Here is a 25,450-nt window from a genome sequence, read left to right as displayed (position 1 = left end):
GTCCATGCACTCTTTCAACACACATTTTTCCAAGGCTAGTCTCTGCGTCAGGAGTTGGGTGCCCTTATTTCAGACGGCTTCGAGGGTGCCTGACGGGATCCGAAGGACCCTCGGACTTGAGAGCGCATCTCAGAGGCCAGGCACCCACCGCATGCACGCGGGCGCGGCCAACTGCCTTCTTGGAGGCCAGGCCGCCGCTGACCCCCCCACTGGGATCCCGGGGTGCTCAGAGGAGTTGGAGGCCAGAATAAATGGGCGGTTTCCCCCTAAGTACCATCATCCGGCCTCGGCCTAAGGCTCGGCCGGTTTGCCCGGAGCTAGAATTAGTTTGCTCCGCAAGCTGGAGGGAGGAAGGAGGGAAACGGGAACCCTGGCACAGAAGTGGCTCGCAGCAGGCAAGTCCGCGACGACCCGTCCCGAGGGAGAGCGCGGGGAACGCCCGCCTCGCAACGGACTCCCGAGGCCTCGCTCGGCTCCGCACGCCCCCTCCCCGGGCACCGCGCTCCCGGGGCCGCCGCTGTCCGCCTCCCCCAGTCCCGCCGGCCGACGCTCCTCCCGCCGGTTCCTCCTCCGCTAGGCACGCCGTCCGCCCCTCCTCCCGGTCCCTCCTCCTTCGGCTCGGCCTCCCAGCGCCCCCGCCCCCGCCCCAGAGAGCTAGACATCCTGGCGGCCGGCGCAGCGCGCAGCCTCCGCCCCGGCTCGGTGCGCACGCCCGCCGCCCCGCGCGAGCCCCGTCCGCCCCGCGCCGCCGAGTCCCGCGCCCCGTGCACGCCCGCCGCTGCGTCCCGACCGAGTGCCGAGCCCGGCGCGATGCGACGCTCCGAGGCGGGCCGCGCCGCGCTCCTGGCGCTGCTGGCCGCGCACTTCCAGGCGAGTCCGGCGCTGGAGGAGAAGAAAGGTAAGGCTGCCCGCGCCGCCGTCCTGCCCGTCCTGGGCGGCCGCGCTTCTGCCGGGCCGCCGAGGGACGCGCGCCTCGGGTCCGGGCGGCGGGGCACCTCGGGCGCGAGGCGCGGCGGGCCCGGGAGCCCCGAGCGCGGCTTTCCCGTCCGCTCTCCTGCCCTCCGCCGGGTGGACGCCCCGGCGAGCGCTTGGTGCGGGGCGGGGGGGGGGGGGTGCGTCCCGGCACGTGCGTCAGCGGTCAGCCCGGGCCCGGGGGCCGAGGAGAGGCGCGGGATGCATGCCGCCCCCTCGGACCTCCGGCACTGGAGCGGCCCTCCGCACCCGCGCCCCGCCCCCGGGCCGGCTCTCCGACCCCGCGAGCCCTCCTCCCGGCGCACCCTTGACCCGGAGGCCCGAGGGCTCGTCCCGGACACCAGCCACCTGTGCTGCGCGGCTGGGAGGGCCGCCCCTCCCTTCGGCACGGCCCGCCCGCGGCCCCCCCCCCCCCCCCCCGGCGCCGCGAGCTTCCCCAGGCCGTCCGCGCCCTCTCAGACAGTGGGCTCTCGTGAGTGGTGGCTTCCCGGGACTCCCGAGACTCGCCCCCACCTGCAGCCTTTGGGCCGCGTGTCCGGGCTGCGCGGTGAAGTGGACAGAGCGGTGGGACCGGCCCGGGTGCGACGGCCGGGTCCTGGTGCGAACGCCCCAGGGGCGGAACCCTTCCTGGCCAGGGCCCCGCGGTTTCAAAACAGGACTCACAGCAAGCTTTCCTCCTCAAAATCCAGAGATTTTTCTCTTTGGGATGTGTCTAATAGCTTTTTGAAGAGTTTGACATTAGGCCAACCAAAATATTAAACTTAACTAAAAAAAAAAAAAAAAAAAGGATTGATGTCCCTGGTTCATGTGTGCTCTGTCCAGACTCCTGAGCGAGTCTGGCTTCGTGACTACCGACCATAAACCCACTTGACACGAGAAACATGCCTCAGAAGGTTTAATTGCACAATGTCAAGATCGAGCAGCCCGGGTTCAGAGAGTCAGGTCTGTACTTGCTGTTGATGTCATTGGCACAGGGGGTTGGGTTTGGGGCTGAGCGCCTTTGCCGTGGGAGCGCTAAGGCATAAAGCAGTGGTTCCCAAACTTTGTTGCGAATTAGAATCACTTGGACTTTAAAGCAAAACAAAAAACCAAAAAAATGATGTCTGGCTCCCACCCGCAGACTTTATTTCTCTGGTCTGCGGTGAGATCTGACATCTGTATTTTAAAAAGCTCCTCCGGTACTTCCGTTGGGCAGCTGGGTTTGGGAATCTCTGGCAATAGAGGTAAAATCTCTGGAGGGATTACCTGCCAATTTAAAAACCTCTTTTGGAACGTCTGGAGTTTTAGCAATCTTGCAAAAATATGGGAAAGAGGACGTGGGGGTGATTTCAGTCATAAGGGATTAGTCTTTTCACTGACGGGCTCCTCTACTCCATGCTGTGAACTCCGGAGGCTGTGGTCCTGCTCCTGAAACAGTCGACAGTAGGGTTCTTTTAGGCAGGTGGCAAGGGGACCCCATCCTTATTTTAAATTAAACTCTTGGAGTGCCTCCAAAGCATCACTTTTCTCACTTCAGAAGTGTTCCCAGCTCCTTGCTGTAGCGCTTGGAGATTTGTTTCTAAGAAATATATAAATACCACTTAATTGGCCTGTTAGTCCCGTGTTTGTTTAAAACAGAATCCTCCTGGATAGAGTAGTGAGAGTAGGTGAGCAAATGTCATTGGGTTAAAGTAACATAAAAAGACCAACGTGCAAGGGGCAGATTATTAACAAAAAGTGTGAAAGACCCATATCAATCAAATTTGGTCAGTTTTGTTCTAGAAAATGTCCTCATTTTAGAGACGTTTGTTTGGTTCGAAGATACGGTGTCTTTTGTTCTTACTGCACTTGGTCCTGTCAGACACCGTTTTAAGTGTCCTCTTAATCCTTACATCAGCTGTACGAGGTGGGTCCTCTCATTATAGGTGGGGAAACCGAGGTACAGAGAAGTGACTTTCCCACAGCCAGCAAGAGGCAGGATTCAAACTCAGGCCTTCTGGCCCCAGAGCTTCCCCCAGTCCCTGCCCGTTCTGTCTTGTGTGCGTTCTGGTTTGGGGGGAGCCCTGTCGGTGTGTGTGATGCAGGAAGCTGGCGGGGGCTGGGGGGAAGGGGACCGGGGATGGAGAACCCACCTAGCCCGTGGTCTGGACTCCCCGGTACTCAGGAGACACCTTTGGTGGAGGAGCTCGACCACCAAGTGAGCAGCGACCGTTGAGTAAGCCCCCTGCTCTTGCAAAACGGAAAGGTGAAGGTGCTACTCCGGAAGTGATCCTGGGTGGTACTCCCAGCAGGCCCCTCCTCTGAGGACATCCTTGGTTCAGCCGGTCGGGGCTGTATTGAACAGGACAAACTCAGGGATTCCAGATTGTCTCCAGAGTGAACCCTCCTTCCTCTAAGGAGACCCGAGGACTACCACTCAGTACTGGCCTGGAGGCCAGGAGCCTGTGTCCTTATTCCCGCCCTATGTGAAGGTGGACATGTCCCTTGCCAGCTCCGTGTTCTTGAGTCCTCATTTCTCAATTCAACGAATACTTATGGAGTGCACAGAATGCGCCAGACATTATGAATCAAAAGGGGCAGGGGTCATCTTAATGGCTTCTGTCGTTGCTTCCAGAGCGGTTCTCTGGGCCACTAATTAAGTATTAGTAGATTGCTTTTCAGATCTGAAAAGGAGACCAGCGTCTGTGTGTCTGTCATCTGTCCACACCCGGGTAGCTCCATCTAGCAGTGACAGGCCGATAGCTCCCATCGGCTTTGGACTGCCATTTCAGGCTTCATATGTTTAGTTTTATAGTCCATAGATTTTCAAAAACTTACTCTGAAGTTTGAAGAAGCCGACTGCCAGAATCCATTGTGCTATGTCATTAGACTCGGTCCATGTGATGGCACTAACATGTTTTAAAATGTTTTTGGAGGTAGTGTCAGTAAAGAGGAAGAATTCTGCCCTGTTTGGAAAGAAAATACTCTTTTGTTTTTCCTTTGATCAAAGCTCCAGGACCAGCAGCCTGTGTCTGGAACTTTCTTGACAGGAGTGGCAAGCCAGCTCTGACGATAAATTGATGATCATGGTGTTTAAGAGAAGATAGCCCCATGCGGGTGCCCCAAGCCCTGGTACGGGGGAAGCATCAGGGTGTTGTGGACGCGCGGCTTGTTTGAAAGGCACCTAAGAAATCGGCTGGCGCTCGCCCTGTGGCTGTGAAAGCTGTGCTTGTGTGCGTGTTTGTGTTTTCATTTGGACATAGCATAGTAGAAACGGGCTTATGGTTTTACTAATAGAGGTATGTTTGGAGAAAAGGTCCAGGTTCTAGAACCTGGCTCACCCATGTGTTATTTCCTTGTAGACACAATTTAAAAATTATATTATGCCCCTCAGATTTCTACTGAACAAATCCCATTTTCGTTTTCTTCTGTCCCTTGTGGACATTCGAAATTATGATAGGAAACATTTTTGGTCTCAGTTAATGATTACTGGTTTATTTCTGAACCATCAACACATGGAACAGAACTTACATCTTAGCTTGTTCTCATAGGTCATTCCCGTTTGCATTGGAGCTTCTGCCCATACCTTCTGTCTCACCTCCCTTCTAAAAGCTTGTCTTTTCTGAGAAAATTCCAACAGTTGTCTCTTTGCACAGCATCTAAGGATAGTCTGCCATCCGGCCCATGGGCGTAAGCAGGTGAGCTTGAATTCGGGCAAGGATCCAGGCTTTGAGACTTACGCCAAATAACCGGTTTGACTGAAATTTTCACATTTTCAGAGTCATCAGGTCCAGCTTCCTTGCAACAGGTTTAGATAGAAACACTCGATTCAGTTGTCTAGAAAGTTCCCTGAGCCAGCTGGGGCAGGAGGGGTAGCTGGGGCCGGCGAGCAGTGGTGGCTTGTTTACTTAACCTCATTAGAAGCTAAGGACTGGATTTGACATTTTAATCTCTGCAGACGCTGAAGTATAAGATCAAATGTCTGACCCTGCTGACTGAGCATCTGTGAGTTGCATATGCTTAAAATAAACTTTACTCCTACCAAATTTCAGCAGCTTGCTTAAGAAAGTCGTCTGTGAAAGCTTGAGTGTGGGGTAGAGTTTCCTCCTTTGCCCCACATTGTATCCCATTTTGTTGGGTTCTCATGGAAAAACCCAGAGTCCAAGTATCTTTTCTGGCTATATCTGGAACTTGTCATTATCAAGAGTCTCAAATTGCAATTTAGTGGACTAATGGTTAGGTGAGAATGCCTTGGACACAGTTCTTGTTATAGCCACGATTGCACCTGTTACTAGGGGGCCAGCAAACATGACCTTGATTTAGTTCATTTCGTTTACTTAATTATTATTACATAAGTTAACCGCTGTTGTTCTTCCTTCGAATAAAAGGATGAGCATTACTACGTGTTACAGCCTTGGCTTTTATTTGCATTTTTTTTCTTTACGTTCAAGCCATGGTGACAGTTTGTGCTGTTCCATCCACGTTTTGAACTCTAGGAATGAATCTGACTTGATACTTGCCCTTAAGTGTCTAGAAGTCAAGTATGGGAAGAGAGGTCTATAGATAACAAGTGCGAAAATGTCACAGAAGCGGTGATAGAATTCCGTGCAGGATAAAGAAGTCTTCTGGTATTTAGTCCTTGCTTTGAATTCTACCTGGAGAGGGGGCCAGGTATAGCCCCAAATGGAAGGCATTACTCATTTGAGCCTGCAAAGAGCTATGGGTATTTCCCCAGAGACTGTGATGTATGATGTGAAAGGCATTCCGAGAGAAGTGCCAAGAGTAGCAAAAGGTCCTGAAGAGCACTGGTGATTCAGTGTGATGGGAGGGGAGGGGAGAGTTGACGGGCCTGCAGTTCATAGGGAGCTATGTGTGGAGGGAGGGGCACCGTGGAGTTCGAAGCTAGGAACTGGCGCGATGTGTTTGGTGTTTCGGAAGGATGAGTCTAGCAGGATTGTGGGGGGGGGGGGGGCGGGATTGTAGAGGCAACGGTAGCGTTAGGGAGATGGGTGACTCCTGCAGGTGAAATGATGTCACAGGACCAGGGAGGTTGCAGAACAAGAGACTCGGGCAGATCTGGAGGTAGAACTGGTTGATAATTGTGTGTAACGAGTGTAAGAAAAGGAGAATCCCAGGATGCCACACAGGCTTCTGACTCGGAAGCCTGGACAAATCTAAGTCCGTTCACGGAGGCTGCCGACGCCCCAGGAGGGATGGAGTTGATTGGTGGGATCTGCAGCGCTCAGATGGAAGAGTCCAGGAGGCAGTAGAGCATACAGGTCTGGAGCCCAAGAGAGCCGTGTGGCCTCGAGTTGTTGTTTTATTAGACGTTTCAATTGCAGGCATTGTCTTTGGCTGTGGGACAACTCGCCCCAGCCTGTTTTAGGCTCCCTGTCACCCTCCATGCTGAGCCTGGCCGGGCCGTAGATCACCAGCTGCTTTTCGGGCTACGCTGCTATGGTGAGCAGCCTTGATCAGGTGCAGTTATCAGCACCCGATGAATAATATATCGTGCATCGAAGTACGGTGGGAATCGTGTTTGTGAACTGCTGCACACCCTCCGATGGGAACCCGCCATGTCTTATTGAGGACGGCGTCAGATTACTTGGTTTTGTACGTTAGTGACTGAACCAAAAAGACCAGGAGGTGACTCCCTTTTTAAAAAACAGCAGCCTTTCCACTTTGAACATGCCTTAGAATCACCAAGGAGCTTTGGAAAAAGAGGATGCCTTGCTGCACCCTAGGTCAGTCCAGTCAACATTTCTGGAGGGTGGGACACCGGCACATACTTTTGAAAACTCCCCGGGGGGTTGTGATGAGTGGAGTTAAGTGGTGTGTGAAGCTTGTGGCAGGGAAGAAATTTTGTCTTGGTTCTCTGATTCCCACGTTTTACTCATTACATGGGCTTCCTCAAGAGTGAGGGGCTGGTTTATATTTCATTAATGAATGAGTCTCAGAGTTGCATTTTTTTCATGAATTGATACATGAGAAGCCTACTACAGTGGCTCTCAGAGTATGTCCCAAGACAGCAGTAGTAGCACTTTGAACTTAAGAGAAATGCACATTCCTGAACCCCCAGCCCGGACCTCTGAATAAGGTACTGGGGGTTGGGGCCAGGATTCTAGAACTGCTAACATGCTGCCCGCAGGCCTCGAGCTGGGTTCTGGATACACGCTAGAGGAACGCGGGAACTGTGCTCGGCCTTACCGGATGCACAGTTGGCAGGGCTGAGCGGGGGCAGGGACACGTGTAACACAGCGTCTCATGACAGATGGGATGGGGGTTTCGGTGGGAGCCCAGAAAAGGGGCTGCGTCCATCTCTGGGACAGCGGCAGTGTCTCAGGAAGAGGACATTTAGCTGGACCTCAGAGAATGAGGTTTTTGCCTGGTCTCCACGCGAAGGGAAAAGAGAGAGAGATGACACTGTGGCCGGTAGTCCTGCAGCGGGCGGGCCATGGCTGGCCACTTCGTAAACGCACAGGTGAAGGCTTTAGCATTTCCTGCTTCCTTTTCTAAATGAGCATAAGGAAACTTACAATGTCAAAAGTCAAGTGCCCGAGAGCCGACACATTTTATATTTAAAAAATAAAATGGGGGCTTCCCTGGTGGCGCAGTGGTTGAGAGTCCGCCTGCCGATGCAGGGGACGCGGGTTCGTGCCCCGGTCCGGGAAGATCCCACGTGCCGCGGAGCGGCTGGGCCCGTGAGCCGTGGCCGCTGCGCCTGCGCGTCTGGAGCCTGTGCTCCGCAGCGGGAGAGGCCACAGCAGTGAGAGGCCCGCGCACCGCAAAAAAAAAAATAATAATAATAAATAAAAAATAAATAAAATGGTCATTTGGTCATCTTCTTAAAAATTAACCAGATATGAAGGATCGAACTAGAATCTGGATTTTAGTTCATAGTTTTAACATTCTCCCCAATAGCAACATTTGTCCCTAAAACTTGTTGTGAATAAGAAAAATGACTTCGTCCGATCCTTTATTTATTTCTCCTACTACAGAAAGCAAGGGGAAAATGGCAACAAAAGTCTGCATAATTCTAGACACAATAAATACATGTTGAATCGCATTGAACTCAGAAAATCTCTCGAATTAATCGAGCCACTATCACTTATGAATTAGCAGACATCTATTTCCTCATTCACTGTTGAAAATTTCACAGGTCTACCTGTTTATTTGCAGAGGTCATTTGGAAACAACCAGGCAGATTTGTAACAGGGGATTAATGACTGCGACATGCTCCCTTGTGCACTCGTTCCTGCCTTTAAGTGGAAGGAAATATGGAAGTGGTTCTAGACCACTGTTTACTTAGCAGTTGTTTTAAGAGCATTTAGGAAGGATTTTATTTTAATGGCAGAAACGTGATACCTGAAGGGTTTACTCCTGTGGACATGCAGGCCTGCACATGGTTGGATGACGTCACAATGGCCTTAGCAGTTGTAGCACGTGCTATCATTATGACCACTTGCTGAAGTTCCTTTCTTTCACCCTAGGTTTTGGAGAAAACTGATGCATTGCATGTAGGCTCTCCAGTTTGACAAACTGAGTGTATGTGAAAAACTGCATGTTTTAGTTTCTTTGGCCTCACTCGTAAATTCATCTCTACTTTAGTGTCTGGAATAAAAACAAATCATTTATTGAATCTGTGCAAGTCCTTAAGGACAGGCAAGTGTTTCCAGAAATCTCTTATAATTGTAAATGGGATTTCAGAAAGTTTTGCCAAAAAAAAATTTTAATATCAGAAACATGGTTTTACTTATTTACCAGCAAATGTGGAATACCTGAAGTCTGCAGGGAGATTTTATTGCCATACCCTTTCTGCATTTACACAGTATCTCTTAGTTCATTCGTATGCGTCATAAGCTAGAGTAGATGACTGAAATTGTCCTGAACAAGAGAAACTATTTTAAGTTTCTTCTAGTACTAACTTGTAAGATCCTTTCTTTTTTTTTTTTTTAACTAAAGTATACTTTAACATACTATTAGGAAGTTAAAAAATTATCACCTCTTTCGCAAGAAAAGAAAAAAACACCCCGCTACTTTTGATTCAGTCCAGATGAATGACAGAAAAGCGAAAGGTGGTAGTCTACTCGAAGCATTATTGTATCATCTGTTGGTATTTAAGGTATTGATTTTTAAATACAGTGAATTTCAGAACTTTTTCTTGGCTTTGATTTGCTACAGAGTTAATAGAGAATCAGAAACCTTTCCTTATAGTTACTTCCTGATTTCTTTCTCTTTGCCATTTCCTGATACTTTAATAGACTTTATGCATGGAACATATTTATGAGTGAGAATAATGTATTACCTTAATCTGTCCTCCCTCCCTTGCCTTCTTTGCGCCCTTCTTTTCCTCCTTCCTTTCTCTCTTTCTTTCTTTTTGGAAGCTCTTATGAAATAGCGTTTGTAGAGAAAGAAAATTTCAACAAAAGATTGCAGTGAAAAACTTTGACGAGTGACTGCAATAATATACTCTGTAATTTTTTTAAGTTAGAAAGTATCAAAGACATTCAGTATTTATGATTATCTTTTGAACAAATAAGCATATTCTTGTGTCCTTCCTTCAAAGTGGTGTTGCTACAGTTTTCCTTAGTATGTAGCTTAATGTATTTTTTACCCAGTAATCTGTTGTTAGTTACAATAGGAAGGGAAAACAGATTAGAATTTACCTTCCTAGTTTCAGCTTCCCAAAAACAACGAAACCAGATGGTTCTGAGCCTCCTACCAGCTGGAACTGTCTATGAAATTAAAAGCAAATCTAAATGCGTGCAAGATATATATTTAAATATGTCGATAATAAATGGATTGTCCCTATAATTTAGATGCTAAAACACTGATGTCCTAATGATAATGATAACACCTTGCATTTATACGGCACTTCACAGTTTACAAAATGCCTTAATATCCATCTTTCCCAGGCTCCCAACAACCCAACGGGATGGAGATAATTATCCACATTTGAAGGTGCGGGACCCAGGCTCCCAGGGGTTCTGCAGTTCGCCCATGGTTACTGGGCTAGTCAACACTTAGGCGTCAAGAGCTTTTCCTGCCTCACAACACATGCTGTCTCCTGACACGTGTGACACATCTGATATGGGTGATGTGTGTGACACGGGTGACGCGTGTGGCACGGGTGACGCATGCGACATGGGTGACGCATCTGACACGGGTGACGCATCTGTCACGGGTGATGCATATGACACATCTGACACGGGTCACGCATCTGACATGGGTGACACATCTGACACCTGTGACACATCTGACACGGGTGATGCATCTGACACGGGTGACACATGTGACGTCTGTGACTCATCTGACACGGTGACACTTATGACACCTGTGACACATCTGACACGGGTGACACGCTGTCACCCGTGTCAGATGTCCCGCACACTCTCCTTACCCCTCCTCTGAGACGTCCCTGGTTCTTCACTGTTGATGCTTCCTATCATTTTTAGTCCTGTTTGTGAATCAAACAACGAACAGAGCATTCCGCAACATTTCTGTTATACATCTGTTACTTGTTTTTAATGCCCCTCACAATTCCTGCTCTGTATTGTTCCTTTCCCACTTTTCCTCTTGTTATGAAGTATTTTTTGAGAGTTGTCTCTTATATATGTGTTGTAATAGTCTGTTTCATAGCATACAGGCATTGAATTTATGAGCCTTGAAGACGTTTACTTTAGAAATTAAAAGTATAACTTTATTTAAAAGAGTCATAAGCTTATGTAAATTTTCCAGACCTGTAAATACTTGAAGAAAAAATGAGGGGAGAAAGCACCTTGATGTAGCAGTTGGGTCAGTTCACAGTGCGTGTGGCAAAGTGTGCTAATTTACTTACACAGTTGTGCAAAGAATCGTATTCTGTGATTTAAATGAAGCACATGCTTCAGTTCATTCGGGTGTGTAAACAGCTGTGATGAAAAGAGACACACTTAACAAACAGTGTGCTCTCCAGGGATGCTCATGTCTATGTACGTCACCCCCTTTAGACAAAGCCATTCTGGCAATATATTTGGAAGTGTGGACTTAAGGAGAATTTAGTACAAAAATGAAGCTGTCCCGCTTTGAGGAGCTTTGTTGGTTAAATGGATGGAACAAGGAACATGATGGTGGGTGGGCCCCTCATTGATGGAGAGACACCTTTCCTCAAAGAATTTCCAGACAGTGTTCATTCTCCTCCATTACAAAGGAGAGAGCTTTTTTCAGTTGTTGTTTATTTCTAACATAGTGGAAACTTTTAGTACTCCAGCAGAAATCCCCCAAGAGCATGTTTATATTTCATAATTATCAGGTGAAATAAGGAAAAGTTCTGTATGTAAGCGGAATAATTTTTTTTTTTTTACTTTTTAACATTTATTTATTTAGGCTGTGCCGGGTCTTAGTTGCGGCACACGGGATCTTCGTTGCAGCATGTTTAGTTGCGGCATGTGGGATCTAGTTCCCTGACCAGGGATCGAACCCGGGCCCCCTGCATTGGGAGCGCCGAGTCTTACTCACTGGACCACCAGGGAAGTCCCTGTAGGCTGACTAACTGATCTGCATTTGCAGCCTGTGTACTCAGGTGTAGGGGCTGTCACTGAGAACGTGACTTTTGCAGCCTGAGATGGCACAAACCCTTATGGTGAACAGGCAGCTAGTATATTGATCTCAGGGCCACTTTAGTAACTGAGCCTCTAAGTCTTGCAAAAGTTACTTGGGCAAAAGCTATGCCATTTCACCTTCAATCAGCAAAGTCTGCCCTGCCAAGGCAGAACAGACAGTTAAGCAGTTTGGTGAAACGGGACAACGTAAAGAGTCAGTCAGATGAGTTGCTCAGATTTTCACTTCACTTTCGGCCTCCAGAGACTGTCTCTTGTTTAAATGCAAATTTAATGATGTGCCTGGCTGGGGAAGGGCATTAGGTGAGAAAGCCCCAGGTTGATGGAGGACTTGGGTGGGTATCTGAGTCCATGTTCCCTCGTGACATAGCGATTGTCTTCAAAGACTTGGCTAGAAAAGCTAGCTTTTTAGGTTGTTGAGCAACGGCTATTAAATGGTCATAATGTTGCCCAGTTGCAAAAACAAAACATCCAAACTATAGCCAGGGAAAGAAGTAGTCAGAGATTCAAGGTCTGAACCATCCTAGGAGCCAGCGAGAATGGGGTGTTTGATGCCACGGTGGGGACAGTTCTCAGGAGTGTGTTCTTCTGTTGCAGTTTTTCTTTCTTCCTTGGACTTCATCTTGGGGAGAGGTTGGACTTTAGTCCCCGTCTGGGCTTGCATCCTCTCATCTAGGTGCCAAGGGAGAGGTAGACGGAGGAGGCAACCACACTGCAGTGCAGCGGCGGTGGGCCCAGGGGTGCTGAGCGCATGTTTGTGGAAGTTTCACAGGCTGGGTGACTTCTGGACACTAGGTACAAGGTTGCTTTTTCATTAAGAGAGAACCACTGGGTACCACGTGATGTAATAACAGTATGTGGTCCTGATCTCATGACCGTCACATGTCCTGTTCCCGAGGTGTTCTGTCGAGCCAGAAAAGGCACAGGCTGAGTTGAAAAGGAGCTTTAAAAGTAACAGATGATAATTAATTAACACCCAGTGCTTTTGAAATGGCCATCAAAATGCCAACTCAGTTCTTCCCTGGTGGCGCAGTGGTTGGGAGTCCTCCTGCCGATGCAGGGGACGCGGGTTCGTGTCCCGGTCCGGGAAGATCCCACGTGCCGTGGAGCGGCTGGGCCCGTGAGCCGTGGCCGCTGAGCCCGCGCGTCTGGAGCCTGTGCTCCGCAACGGGAGAGGCCACGACAGTGAGAGGCCCGCGTACCGCAAAAAAAAAAAAAAAAAAAAAAAAAAAAAGCCAACTCAGCAGTGTCTCTCAGAGATGGGGAGAGGGTGGGATGGTGTAGTCCGTCTCTGTCTGAGGAAATGGCTTCGTGCGGTGAGCTGGGGAGGGCGTGTCTGCAGATGAGTTTCCTCAGCGTTTGACCGGTGAAGTTTCTTTCTGCGTGGAGCTCCGCGTGCACGCACCTCTGCCTCCTGGTGCGGCTTGGCTGGCCCTGACACGTGCGAGCCGTGTGCATCCTGACGCGCGCGGCTGGGCGCGTGTGTGCCACCTCCAGAGACGTGCGACCACGGCCCTCTGGCCGCCTGTGACTGTCCTCGCTCTGTTGTTGGTGTCATTTCTCCGCAGATGCTTCTGGTCACTTACCAACTCTCCGTGCCCGCTAGTTGGTATAGAATTGATTCTCCTGAAGAATCTGTATCTGTTTATATTTGGGGCGCTGTAAAGTGGAACGTGTATGTCATTTATTAAAGTGTCGTTATTAAATGGGGAAAATGTTCTGGGGTTTCTTGACTCAAACAGGGAAAGAGGACACTTCCTCAGCCAAGAATTCACTACATTTGCACGGTGAAGAGGACTCACCCAACTGGAGGTCGAAAAGCCACATGTGCCAATTGTTCAGGGCTCTTGGAGTAATTGCCCTGAAAACAAAGGCTTCCATTAGGTGGATGTTTGTGAATCTCACTGGTTCTGTGTCCAAAACGGTCATGTCCATGAGTAACTTTTCGAATCTAAACGTTATTATAATAAGCTAAAGAGAATGCATTCGACCAGCGATTCTAGGACTAATCATCACCAACGTTTGACGGATGACTTTTTCACGCTAGGAAAGGCAGTCATAACGTTTGTGTCGCTATCATCTGTTTGATGTTAAATTCTTTGTAAGCAGGAAAAATAAAATGTGTACATGGGACTAAAATATAAATATACAGAACAAGGAATGTATCAGAAAATCTCTAGATCTGCTGTGTGGTTCTTTTTCTGGGCAAAAGTTACTTACTGAGGCTCTGCGTCCTGGGGTCTGGATCAGTCTCCCCTTGGTTGCAGGGCTCGTTGGCCAAGTGGAGTAACCCCACGAGTCCTGTTTTCCTCATCTGTAGAATGGAGGCAGTAATGGTGCTGATGTCCTGGGGCTGCCCAGAGGATGAAAGGAGATGGTTTCTTTAGAGGATGGAGTCCATTCCAGAAGGGCCCACTGTTGTCACTGTGTGAAGTGCTGCTGACTTGCACTCTGACCTCTAACCCTCACCGCGACCTTTACGATCCCTGTTGTAGATGGCGAACCTGGGGGTGGGGCAATGTCACAGCACTTACGGAGCTCACCCACCCGGGCGGCGTGGCCCTGGCCCCCTGCCCGGGAGCTGGTGTCCTCAGCAGCTGCAGGTCTCGGCCCCAGATGCCCACCCTGGCTCGGGATCCTCAGGGGGCCGTGGGGTCCGGGCAGGGAAGGCTCGGTGGACCCACTCAGGGCCTCAGTTTGCCTTGGAAGAGCATTGTTGCTGTTCTGTTCCTGCACAGCCCTGGGCCAGTTTTCAAAATGCTCTTGATTTCATCGTACAACCTGATGACTTATTCCTGTGCTGTTTTCACGTGAGCACTTTTATTACAGCCACTGGTAAGGCCCATTTCTCGTCTGTTTTGCCTGCTCACCTTCCTTTCATCACTGCAGTGCACATGGCAGTGACGGCCACACACGTTTCCCCGGCCTTTATGTCTTCATGATTCCCCTGGACAGATGCCCTGCCGGGAGCCCTTGGCCCTTTCAGCCACAGTTCAGTTTCTAAAGAAAGAGAAAAAAATGGGTCTGTATTCCCCCTTTCAATTATTATTTGATCTGAAATTAAGCTGTTTCAGGTAGTGCTTAGTGCACTTGTGGTGGGTCCAGAGCTGCTGCATGTCCTGCCCAGGGGCTGCTGCCTTCATCTGTGGCACCAGCTTCAGAATTTCCTTCGCTTTCCGGTTCTTCACCAAGTTTGTACTAAGGCCTGCAGGTGCTCTTGTGGAACCAGGAAAATGTACCAAATATCTATCTATCTATCATTTTATTTGTCATTGTTTTTGAATTTGCAAGATAAGCGATTGGTCATGAATGAACATGCTAGAGACTTGCTATTTCCTAGCAGCAGCATATATATAAAAGTTATTTTTAAAGTTGTTTTAAATCTGTGAGTAAAAATAAATGGCTTTTGCTGCAAGAAACACCAAAAATGGAAAAGCTAACAGTCCAAAGACGATCATTTATCTCCTAGGCATTGTTAGCAGCATAGCTGCTTTAAACAGTGAGGAGATTTATGAGACGCTTGATTTACAACTGGGTTGAAGGGCGTTCTAACCTTCATGCCAGGTCTCGCCATCCTTGAGCTTTTTGGAGTCACGCGGCACAGTCGCGGAGATGTGGCTTGCCTGTGAGCGGGCCATTTGAAAACAGGCAGGGCACACAGGGAAGCAGGGAAGCAGTGAGCGCGCCTGACACGTAAGCCTTTGGGAAACAAGCATTTATTTTCTTAGAAAATGAACTTTATGGTTAGCTCTTTTCTTTCTTTTTTTTAAAGCATGGGAGAAGAGAAAATGTACAGTTAGGAAGGTTAGGATTAAGGAAGTAAACTGCTGTACCTTCCCTAGATGACGTTTGAGAAAATAAGTTCTTCACTTTCAAAACACTCTTCAGGGCTTCCCTGGTGGCGCAGTGGTTAGGAATCTGCCTGCCAATGCAGGGGACACGGGTTCGAGCCCCGGTCTGGGAAGATCCCACATGCCGCGAAGCAACTAAGCCCGTGTGCCACAACTACTGAGCCCACGAGCCACAACTGCTGAGCCTGCGAGCCACAACTAATGAAGCCCACACACCTAGAGCCCGATCTCTGCAACAGGAGAAGCCACCGCAATGAGAAGCCCACGCACCGCAACAAAGAGCAGCCCCCCGCTCTCTGCAGCTAGAGAAAGCCCACACACAGCAATGAAGACCCAATGCAGCCAAAAATAAATAAATTAAATAAATAATTTTTTTTAAAAAAAACACACTTTAGAGTAGGTATTTGTCTGAACTTAGTATTTGGATCTTATTATTTTCTCAATAATTTTTTTTTTTTTTTTTTTTTTTTTTTTTTTTTTTACTTAATAGAGATGTTCAGAAGACTTTTGAAATTGTTGTAGTCCTTAGACTAAAAATAAAACACTGACCACCTTATGTAAATATGAATGGTGGTTTGCTGCAACAGCAAAGCTTTTTGTTGTTAACTTTTTAAAGAATTATAGATTCACAGGAAGTTGCAAAAGAGGCACAGGGAGGTCCCGTGCACCCACCCACCCCCAGCTGCCTCCAGTGGAACATCTTAACCAAGTTTTAAATATTTAGTTTGACGTCTTTATCTAATATAACCTAGGCTAAATGCCCACTGTTTTAATTAGCTATTAAGGTGATAATGTAGAAATCATAGCCTTCACAGTACTATTTAGGAGTTAATTTTTTTTTTTTAAGAAAATTTTTGGTCTTTAAATTTGGAGGCCATGGAGGCATGAGGAAGGAAATGGAATGAGGGATGGAGGGAGAACATAGACAGACAGACAGAGAGACAGGGAGAGAGAGAGAGAGACTTGCTTTCTTGCTTGATTGATTGGACAAGCCAAACATTCTCTTCCAGTTCTTGGGTTAATTTGCCAAGTTTATATTGTGTTCAGATCGTAAGTGGTTGGGTTCTTGTGTGTGTACCGTTACATCCATCCCATGTTTATTCTCATCTGTTTGGTCTGTTTTGCCTTCTTTAATTATCGGTGCCGTAGATGAGGGTCTTCTGGATTGCTGGTGATGTCATGTTTCTTGATTCAGGGATTCATGGACCTGCATAGTTTTGATTTGTACACTTTTCTACATGTACATTACACTGTACTAAGTTTAAAATACTGGACTCAGCCACTAGGTAGAGAAGAAAAAATCTTGGGAAAGCCAAGATTTTATTAGAAAATTCAGGATCTCAAAGACGGTATTGGACCTCCAAGTCAAGGCATTGCATCTGTTCTTTCTTTTGGTATAAATAGCAAAAAGATCTCTTCAACTCAAAGTGAGACTGCTCTTCCTGTTACTTCACTTTAAGTTAATTACAAATTATTTTAAATATAAAGTTGGAAAAGGATAGCATCAGAGTGGCACACTCCTTCTTCTTACATATGTATAAAATTCCCCCCCAAGAGAAAGCCTCTTTTAACAGGTACTCACCAACTGCAGAATCCTTGCAGAAAGACAGTGTCATTGGAGGGTAACCAAATCTTCCTTCCCTGTCTGTTACCTCCCAGCGTCAGGGTCTCATAGAGCTATGTTTAGACCCACACAGGGGAAGAGAAGAGAAAACCAATCCCATGGTAAAGACAGCTCCTAGTGCACATAACAAATGCATTCCCATACCGCAGATCCTCTTGTGGGGGTCTCTAGAGATTCCCAGATCTCCAAGCATGCTGAGCCCTGGTTCTTACACCTATTCCATTGCACAGCCGTAAACTGCGCTCGCAATACAGCAGGGGCGCTTTATCTTAATAGATGGGTATAATTTAGCAGAATCATATTCATGTTTCATTTCCAACTTTTCAGTTCAGTTCAACTCAGTAAGCATGCATTAAATGTTTACTGTGTATATTGTGTACCAAAAAGCTGCTGGGGGCCGGGTTCTATAGTCAGAAAATGTAGTCTCTGCCCAAACGAGCCTGCAGTCCAGAAGCCCATTCCTTCTGTCCAGTTTCCAAAAGTGAGAATTTGGTCTCATGTCGTTTGTGAGTTCTTCAGAACTGGAGTGACAGTTGCAGGAAACCTGAATGGGTTCGCTGGGATGCTGGTGTGTGGCTGTGAATCAGGACGTAGCTTTCAGAGCCCCCTCACAGCTTTCTCAGAGCCTCTGACACACTTTGTCTTGTTTGAATAATCATGCAAGGATAGCCTCATTTCGGGGACTTCCCTGGTGGCGCAGTGGTTAAGAATCTGCCTGCCGATGCAGGGGACACGGGTTCAATCCCTAGTCCGGGAAGATCCCACATAACGCAGAGCGGCTAAGCCCGTGCACCACAATTACTGAGCCTGCGCTCTAGAGCCCACGAGCCACAACTACTGAGCCCCATGTGCCAAAACTACTGAAGCCCGAGCGCCTAGAACCCGTGCTCCACAACAACAGACGCCACTGCGATGGGCAGTCCGTGAACCGCAACAAAGAGTAGCCCCCGCTCGCCACAACTAGAGAGAGCCCACGCGCAGCAACGAAGACCCAACGCAGCCAAAAATTAATTTAAAAAAATAGCCTCATTTCCCTTTTTGATCTCTTTGTCAGGGTGATCCAGTAGATTACAAGCCCCAGCTTCTGTGTTCACAGGACCGAACTGGTGCAGAAAAATCTCTGAACTCTTTTCACGTTTCCAAGTTGACATCTAAAATTGTTTACCATAAGCTTAATAGTTGTAAGAGGTAAAATTTCAATCCTTTGGTGAAGCTGCCAGAAAGATGCTGACTTCTTTTTCCTGGTCAAAACACTTGTTAATACTTTCCTTAAAAGACCTATGTCAGTTCTGAATGCTGATTCTAAGATGGGTATTTTGAGGCTTGATGGGGAGTTGGGGCAAGGAGCCGGCAGGGACTGGCTGTCTGCAGTATTTCAGCGCGGGGTCCGGCACCGTGCACGCGGCCGGCCTTTCATGTGGCACCTGGAAGGGTTTTTACAACCGGGGCCTGAGATGGGCCAGGAGGGTGGTTGTGAACGGAGAACCTGGGTTCAGGTGGGTTGGCTTTAGGAAAGCAGCACACACACGGGCGGGGAGACCCTGGGAAGTCCAGTACCGTGGGGGCCACAGCCCCGGTGTCAGACTAAGGACAGAGCAGGCAGGAGTGTGCAAGTGACAGTCCGGAAACTGGAGGAAACACACCCTGCCTGCAGCCTTTTCCTCAACAGCGAATCTTCCTCCAGAGGGAGGGAGGGGGCTGTGAACAGTATGGCGGTTCTCAGGAAGACGGCTGCGCAAACCCATCACAGCGCAGGCGCGCTGGTCCCTATGGCAACCTTGAGCCCACGGTGCCTCCCCGCCGGGGGAGTGGGGGGGGCGGGGGCGCGCTGCCGGGGAGCAAACCCGCCCCCTGTCTTGAGCGTAGCGAGTAGTGGCGGCAATTATGAAGCTGCTCTGAAGTTGCTTTCTCAAACTTGGGGGCCACAGATGTACCCTTTGGGGGAAGAGCCTGTGGACTTTATATGAGATTTTTAAATCTCGTTTATTCATTTTGGGGATAATCTAAATTCTTTTGAACTTAGGTGCAGACTGAACCATTTTGTAGCCATAAATCACAACCCGATGGTACGCATGTGTGTAGGTAAACCTCACCCTCCAGTGATATCTTAACGGTCACTTGTACATTAAGGAAATTAAGAGGAGAAAAGGAAAGCTGTTATTTTATACTGACCCACCCACTTACCAGGCGTTTCCCTCCTCTTCTGTGGTTCAGGCGTGCACTGACCAGTGGCTATTGGCTGGCAACAGTTGCCTCCAATATTTCACTCAGTTTTCTGGTTCTTTATAGCAGGAGGACAGTCTAGTACCAGTTACCCGGAAGTGGCCAGAAGCAGAGGTGTGTGTATGGAATTTTTATAATTTCGGTGTTTCTCCACTTGGGGTCCAGTGGAAATTGTCTGTCTGTAAAAAAGGCCCATGCAGTATTAAGTGTGAGAAGCCGACGATAAACGAATGAAGTTCAGAGGAACAAAGAGGGAGGTGTCTTGTTCAACGTGCTGTACCAGGAACCTGATCATCAAGCGCTCGGCTGATGCTGGGTCGCAGAACTGAACCAAGGAGCGGAAGTTCTGCTGTACGCGCCGCGCTTTAAGGGGAACCTGGAAAACAGGTGTGAGGGTCAGTAGAGATGGCAGGAGGGCGTGGAAGCCTGAAGAACGGTTACAGCGACCGAGGACGTGTAATGGGAAGGAGAGGGACTTGTAGGGGCCACACCTGCCTCTGCAGGTTGACAGGGAGAGAAGCGTGCAGCGAGGCCCCCGGAGGCACAGGGCATTTCAGCTCTGTCCAGAGAGGAGTGAGCTGGGTTGCGGCAGAGCCTCTCTGTCCCGGGGGGCGGCCGGGTGTCCCGAGCAGTCGTTTGCGGGGTTAGTACTGAGGTGTTCGTTTATAGAGAGAGTCTAGGAATGCTTGGGTGTGTAGATATTTAAGAAATAAATTCTGCGCCTCCCATGTTTTTTCCGTACTCTGTCGTGCTGTCACAGTGGTTGCAAAGGAAGCACTGCCTGACCTGAGCCCCCCCAGCCCCCCCCCAGGCCTGGGAGCAAGGAACTGTCCCTAAACTACTGAGAATGAAGGAAAGAGATGGGTCCTCTGTGGGTTTGCTCCCAGCTGATACTTTTCTCTTTCTTAGAGCAACTGATTAAGCTCTGACACATGACTGTCCTCTTAACTAATACACGGAGAGTGAAGCAGAAATTCAGAGCTCCCTGAGGGGCACAGGGTGTTTTTAAACCAGTTTTGTGTGGGGTAGATCCAGCCTCGTCTCCCCTGGCTCTTGTTACAACAAAGAAAGCTGCTTATCAAAAAGTTCTGTTGTAAGGATGCCTTTCTGCATCGAGCTTGGAATCTAGCCATGTGGAGGTCGGAGGAATTAGTCCCCTAGGGAAGTATAAAAGATGGATCATGCCTCTGTAGAGCTATATTGCTTGTAAGATTTCTGCACGGAACTACTGTGTACGTATATACTGCATTTCTTCCAAGAAATATTAATCCTGAGGCCCGCAGTCAAGTAGGGTCCAGAGATGCTTAAGAAGACGGTGAGCTTGGAAGATGTGCGTAGTTACATCCTCTGTGTGCTGTGACAATGTGCTCCATCAGGGAAAAGCTTGGGTAAATACAAAATGGGTGAATCAGACCTTTGCAATGCCTTTTACTTAACGCATTGCTATTTTTATTTCAAGGCTGGTTTGAACTATTACAAAGTAATGTTTAAAAGTGCTTTCCTCACTCTTCTTTGCTCCGCGTTTCCCCATCAGATCACTACATAACTGGAGTGAGATGTTTCTTTGTTTTTGTTTTTCAGTGTCTATTTACAAAACATGTTTTCTGAACAACTGTGTTTTAGGGACAGCATGCCTTTTCCCAGAAGAGATCGGGTTAACATTAAATAGGCACTGGATGTTTATCTGATCTTGTTTATGGGACCATGACAAATTCGGTAACCTTTGTGTATACTTTACGCTGTTAACTAGGTAGGAGGTCATTGGAACGTTTAGAATTCCACTAGAAACTTCTAAAGCTATCAGGTGATAATTTTATTTACATTGCCTCTATATCAGAAGATGTTTGTTATTCATCCAGGAACGAAATTAGCTATGTGAGAAGGAATATGTGTGGTTCTGTTTGGAAATCTACATTCAGTGACCAGCAACTGCATGTCCTTCAGGAGCTCACAAGGCCATTCTGCACCATCCACCATGCTGGACGCCTTAGTCCATTAGCCTGGGCCTCTGTGGTGGGAAGTGGCGTAACTACACCCATGGAGTCGGTCACTGATGACGGAAGAAGTTACATATAAAACCATAGAGTGAGCCTGAGGTACTCTGCACTTCTTTTATGACATTCTAGATTATTTATGTTCTGGTACAAAATTCTCACTAGATTGTCCGCTCCGGGTGACAAGCAGCTTCTGGTTCATTCAGCCCATAACTCCCAGCACCATGTCGGGTACGTAGTAAGCAGTAAATAAATACTGGCTGCAATGCATTGAGCATAACTAGGGTACGATTGCATTTCAAATAAACTTCTGAAATCTGAACCCATCTTTATTCACTAAGAAGCACGAATGTATTTTTTGAAAAGGGGGGAGGACTTTTTAAACCAGCAAATGATTAGATTATAATGATCTCAATTCGTAAATTTTCTCACTGGCCTTCTTTATACTTAATCTGGAGTACCTAGAAAAACAAGCCTGTCTGAAGGGGAGTGCCAAGTGTTTTCTTATTTTACTTTTGAGAGCATTCATCTCTAAAGTAAAGGACATACATTGGTTTAACAGTATTTTTAAGGAAATAGTAGTTGGATTAAAATTGAGTTGTCACGGAAAAACGTGTCTTAACTTCATGCATTCATGATTAGACCTCTTCACATAGAAGGGCCTGAGATTTATCTGCCGTATTCACCATCATCCAAAGAACTCAGGGGCGTAGATTTTTTTAAAAAATTAAAATCAGTAGAAATTGGCAGGCAGTGTAGAGTAATATCTGATCTTCAGAGCTCCCTTAGCAATTAAAAGAAAACTAATTGTTTTTGCATGGAATACAGTAAGGTGACTTTAAGTGCATATTGAAAGGTCATAACCATGACAACTCTTAAATATTACGTCCAAGAAAAATAAGTTTGACTTTCATTTATTTTGCAAATAGCGATTAACTGTAACCGAAGAAACATTTTGAACAGTGAGTTTGCTTCACGCCAGGCTGTTGTGAAAGTCGAGTGGCTAGTGGTTATTTATTACTGACAAGAGGCAGAAGTCATGTCCTGTCTGTCTGTGTGTCTGGATCTGCCCAGAGCCGGTCCGCCAATGAGAAGACCACAGGTACTCAATGAAATAACATTGAATTTCAAGGACAGGGAAAGCAAAGTTCGTTGAATTCCGTGACTCGTATCCCAAGTATCATGTGCTTTCTTACCCTCAGTGCAAGATTCCTCTGTTTCATTTTCTATTTCCGTGTAGCACGGACGTGGGTGAGAGTCTCCTTTACAAAGGTGGTTCATGCGATTTACTCCCTGTAAGTGTGCGAGGAAATTATAAAATTGTGAACCGTCAACCAGATACATTTTTGAATCTTCGAACCGGAAGGCGTAAAGTAGAGGGAATCAGAAGAACCATCTAAACGAGACAATGACAGCAGGTCAAGCTTTGCTGCCACACGCGGGTCCGGGGAGGAGCATTGGTCTTGACTCCGCGCGCACGTGCTTAACAAATAGTTCCTTCTTCTTCCCCGTTTACCTCTGCAAAGGGAAATTAGCGTCCTCAGTGACTTTCCTGGGAGGTAGAAGCTGTCTGTGAACTTCCTTTTGTTGTTTTTAAAACAGACTATCACATTTAGATGTCAAATACGGTAAGCTGGCATCCTTGAGAAATACCGGTTTTCAAATCAAATGGTGTCTGTCCTTCAAACTGCCGTTTACTGACTGACTGCTACAGGCCAGGTGTTACCTGCAAACTTCGGACTTAAGCCGCCAAACAAGTGAACGGATTCCAGGAACACGCAGACCCGGACCAGTGGTCCTCTGCCGGGAGCGGTTTTGCTCCCTGCAACCCCCAGTCCCCTTCAGGGCACACGTGGCAGTTGGTTTTCACACTGGGGTGTGTTGTAGGCATCTAGTGGGCAGAGGCCAGGGCCGGTCCCCACCGTAAAGAACCATCCCCAGCCCAGAACGTTAGTGGTGCCGAGGTGGGGAAACCCCGCGCTGGGCCAAGCCAGCCGTATTCAGCTCTTCCTCATCCATCTTCTTCATATCACACCGGAATACACTCACGGGCTTTATTCCTCCTGCCTTGGGAGTTTCATTATTCCTTCGCCTGGGCTTTGTGCGCGCCCTCCGTGCAGCAGCCGGCTTGGAGTTTGGCGTTCCTGACGGTGGCACTCGAGCCAGCATTCCACCTCCACCTGCACCAGCCTGTCCAACCTGAAAGCTTACCGAGTGAAAGCAAGAGTCATGTGAAGACGCCTTAATTATACCCACCCATAAACTTGCCTGGAAAGGAATCCGTGAGGTCCCGGAGTCAGAAATGGGCTCTATCGCTGTTGGAGAAACAACATAAATTGAACAGAAGACCCGTGCTTCTCCTTTGCCTTCTTCTGGCCCCCTCCTGGCAGCGCAAGAGCGCCACTAGGTGAAGAAATCTCTCCGCACGCCACTCCCCAGAACCAGAAGCAAACCCGGCTTGTTGTAGCCCACCTTTGTCATGGAGAGAAGGCAGCTGCTGCGTTCTGAAATAGCCTTTCTCTGATAGCAGCCTGCTCAAGGATGAAATGCGGTTAAGAGTTTGAATTACACAATGCGCAGTGAATGCACGCCTGTTTCTGCTCTTTGGTACTTGAAAGTGAGGCTGTGTGCGCTGAGGTTTTAGATCACCGCACCTAGTGGCCTAGCAGAGGGGGAGGAAACCTTCTGCCAGGCAGGGGTCACTGCGTCAGTATTGGGGTGCCGGCCCCTCAGCTGCCCGAGACTCCCGAAAGGGCTAAGTCACCATGCTCCTGGCCGGGCCTAAAGGGGGTTACTAGAGTCTTGGAACAGGGCCACACGCCTGTCGGGTGTTCCCTGGGCATTTGGGCAGGGCAGGTGACCAAGGGTCCCGTTGGGAGCTGGAGGCCAACTTGAAAGCACATCTGGCGGTGAGCTCAAGTTCAGTAACGCTCACCCCCCCCCCCCCATAATTCATGTGTGTCATAAAACACAATAATTTCTTGAACTTTAAAGTCATGCCTGTAATAGTGCCTGGCATACAACAGGGGCTCCATAAGTATATCTGTTGAGTGAATGAATGAGTTCAGAACTGACGGGCTCTTGGTCCAACTCTCACTTAACAGAGAAAGAAACTTGAGGTCCACAGAGATTCTACGATTGCCAAGTGAAAAGGTTGCTTTCCTGGGCATGGTTTGCAGGGCCCTGTGGGTTATGTGCTAATACAGAGCCCCAGGAAAACACCCACTCAGCAGACGGTGCTGGCGTGGGCACCCTGCCACTTCTGCTCCCAGCTTTCTTAAAAAGAGCCTCCGTGGGCTTCCCTGGTGGCGCAGCGGTTGAGAGTCCGCCTGCCGATGCGGGGGACGCGGGTTCGTGCCCCGGTCCGGGAGGATCCCACGTGCGGCGGAGCGGCTGGGCCCGTGAGCCGTGGCCGCTGCGCCTGCGCGTCCGGAGCCTGCGCCCCGCAACGGGAGAGGCCACAACAGTGAGAGGCCTGCGTACCGCAAAAAAAAAAGAAAAAAAAAAGAGCCTCCAAGATTGCTTAGGCGTCTAGTCGAGAAAAATCAAAGAATCAATAGAATGGGGCTGAGGACCTCGACATAACTCTTAGTTCTAAAACAATGAAGTAGATATTTTCAAATGTAAGACTTTAAAAAAATGTTTATCGTATATATTAGTTCTTACTCTCTCTATATGAATGTAATACGGGTGTCACTGAATAAATTAATAAGTGTTAGAGAACCAAACTGATAATGTTTTTTTATAAATTAGACACATTTAATCAAATTTAGTGTGACTACACCCAGCTACATAACTCGAACTTAATTTGATTGAACTTAATTTGCATTTCTGTATTATCTGTTTTTTCCCAATAGTTGACCCCAGTTTTCCCGTCTGTAAAAGGGGATCAGACCTCATGGTAGCTAAGGTACCTGCCGAGTTTAAGGGAAATGGCCCGAAGGGGGGGACTCTGGACCGTGTCCACAGAGGGTCCTGTGGCCGCAGAGTCCGCGCCATCACTCAGTGACTGCGCGACCTTCAGAGGCACCTCTCCGTGCCTCAGTTTCCTCACCTGCCACACACGGGCACAATGGCAGCCAGGGCTTAGGGCCCTGATGAGGATTCAGGGAAGTGATGCATGGACAGTGCCCGCCATGTAGAAAGCGCTCAACAAAAATTAACTATGTTGTGGCTGCTGCCGCCGCTATGGTTATTAATGTGGTTTCTAGACCTTTGCCATCCAGTAAG

At 48.3% G+C, this 25,450-nt stretch overlaps 1 protein-coding gene across 3 annotated transcripts in view; it reads left to right on the top strand.

Annotated features, from left to right (window-relative positions):
- The first annotated feature begins 752 nt into the window (after window positions 1–752).
- The window catches only part of EGFR (epidermal growth factor receptor), a 195,482-nt gene continuing 170,784 nt past the window's right edge, over window positions 753–25,450 (top strand). For 2 of the 3 annotated variants that reach the window (XM_067042915.1, XM_059074569.2), the window contains exon 1: window positions 753–898. In XM_067042915.1, the coding sequence (XP_066899016.1) occupies window positions 811–898 (88 nt within the window). In that variant the 5' untranslated portion in view covers window positions 753–810. The remainder of the gene's footprint in view (window positions 899–25,450) is intronic. The other variant, XM_067042918.1, reaches the window with a different exon arrangement.

This window comes from Kogia breviceps, chromosome 9, assembly GCF_026419965.1.
Source record: "Kogia breviceps isolate mKogBre1 chromosome 9, mKogBre1 haplotype 1, whole genome shotgun sequence".
Taxonomy (NCBI): Eukaryota; Metazoa; Chordata; class Mammalia; order Artiodactyla; family Physeteridae; genus Kogia; species Kogia breviceps.
This window is presented reverse-complemented; position numbering and strand designations above follow the sequence as displayed.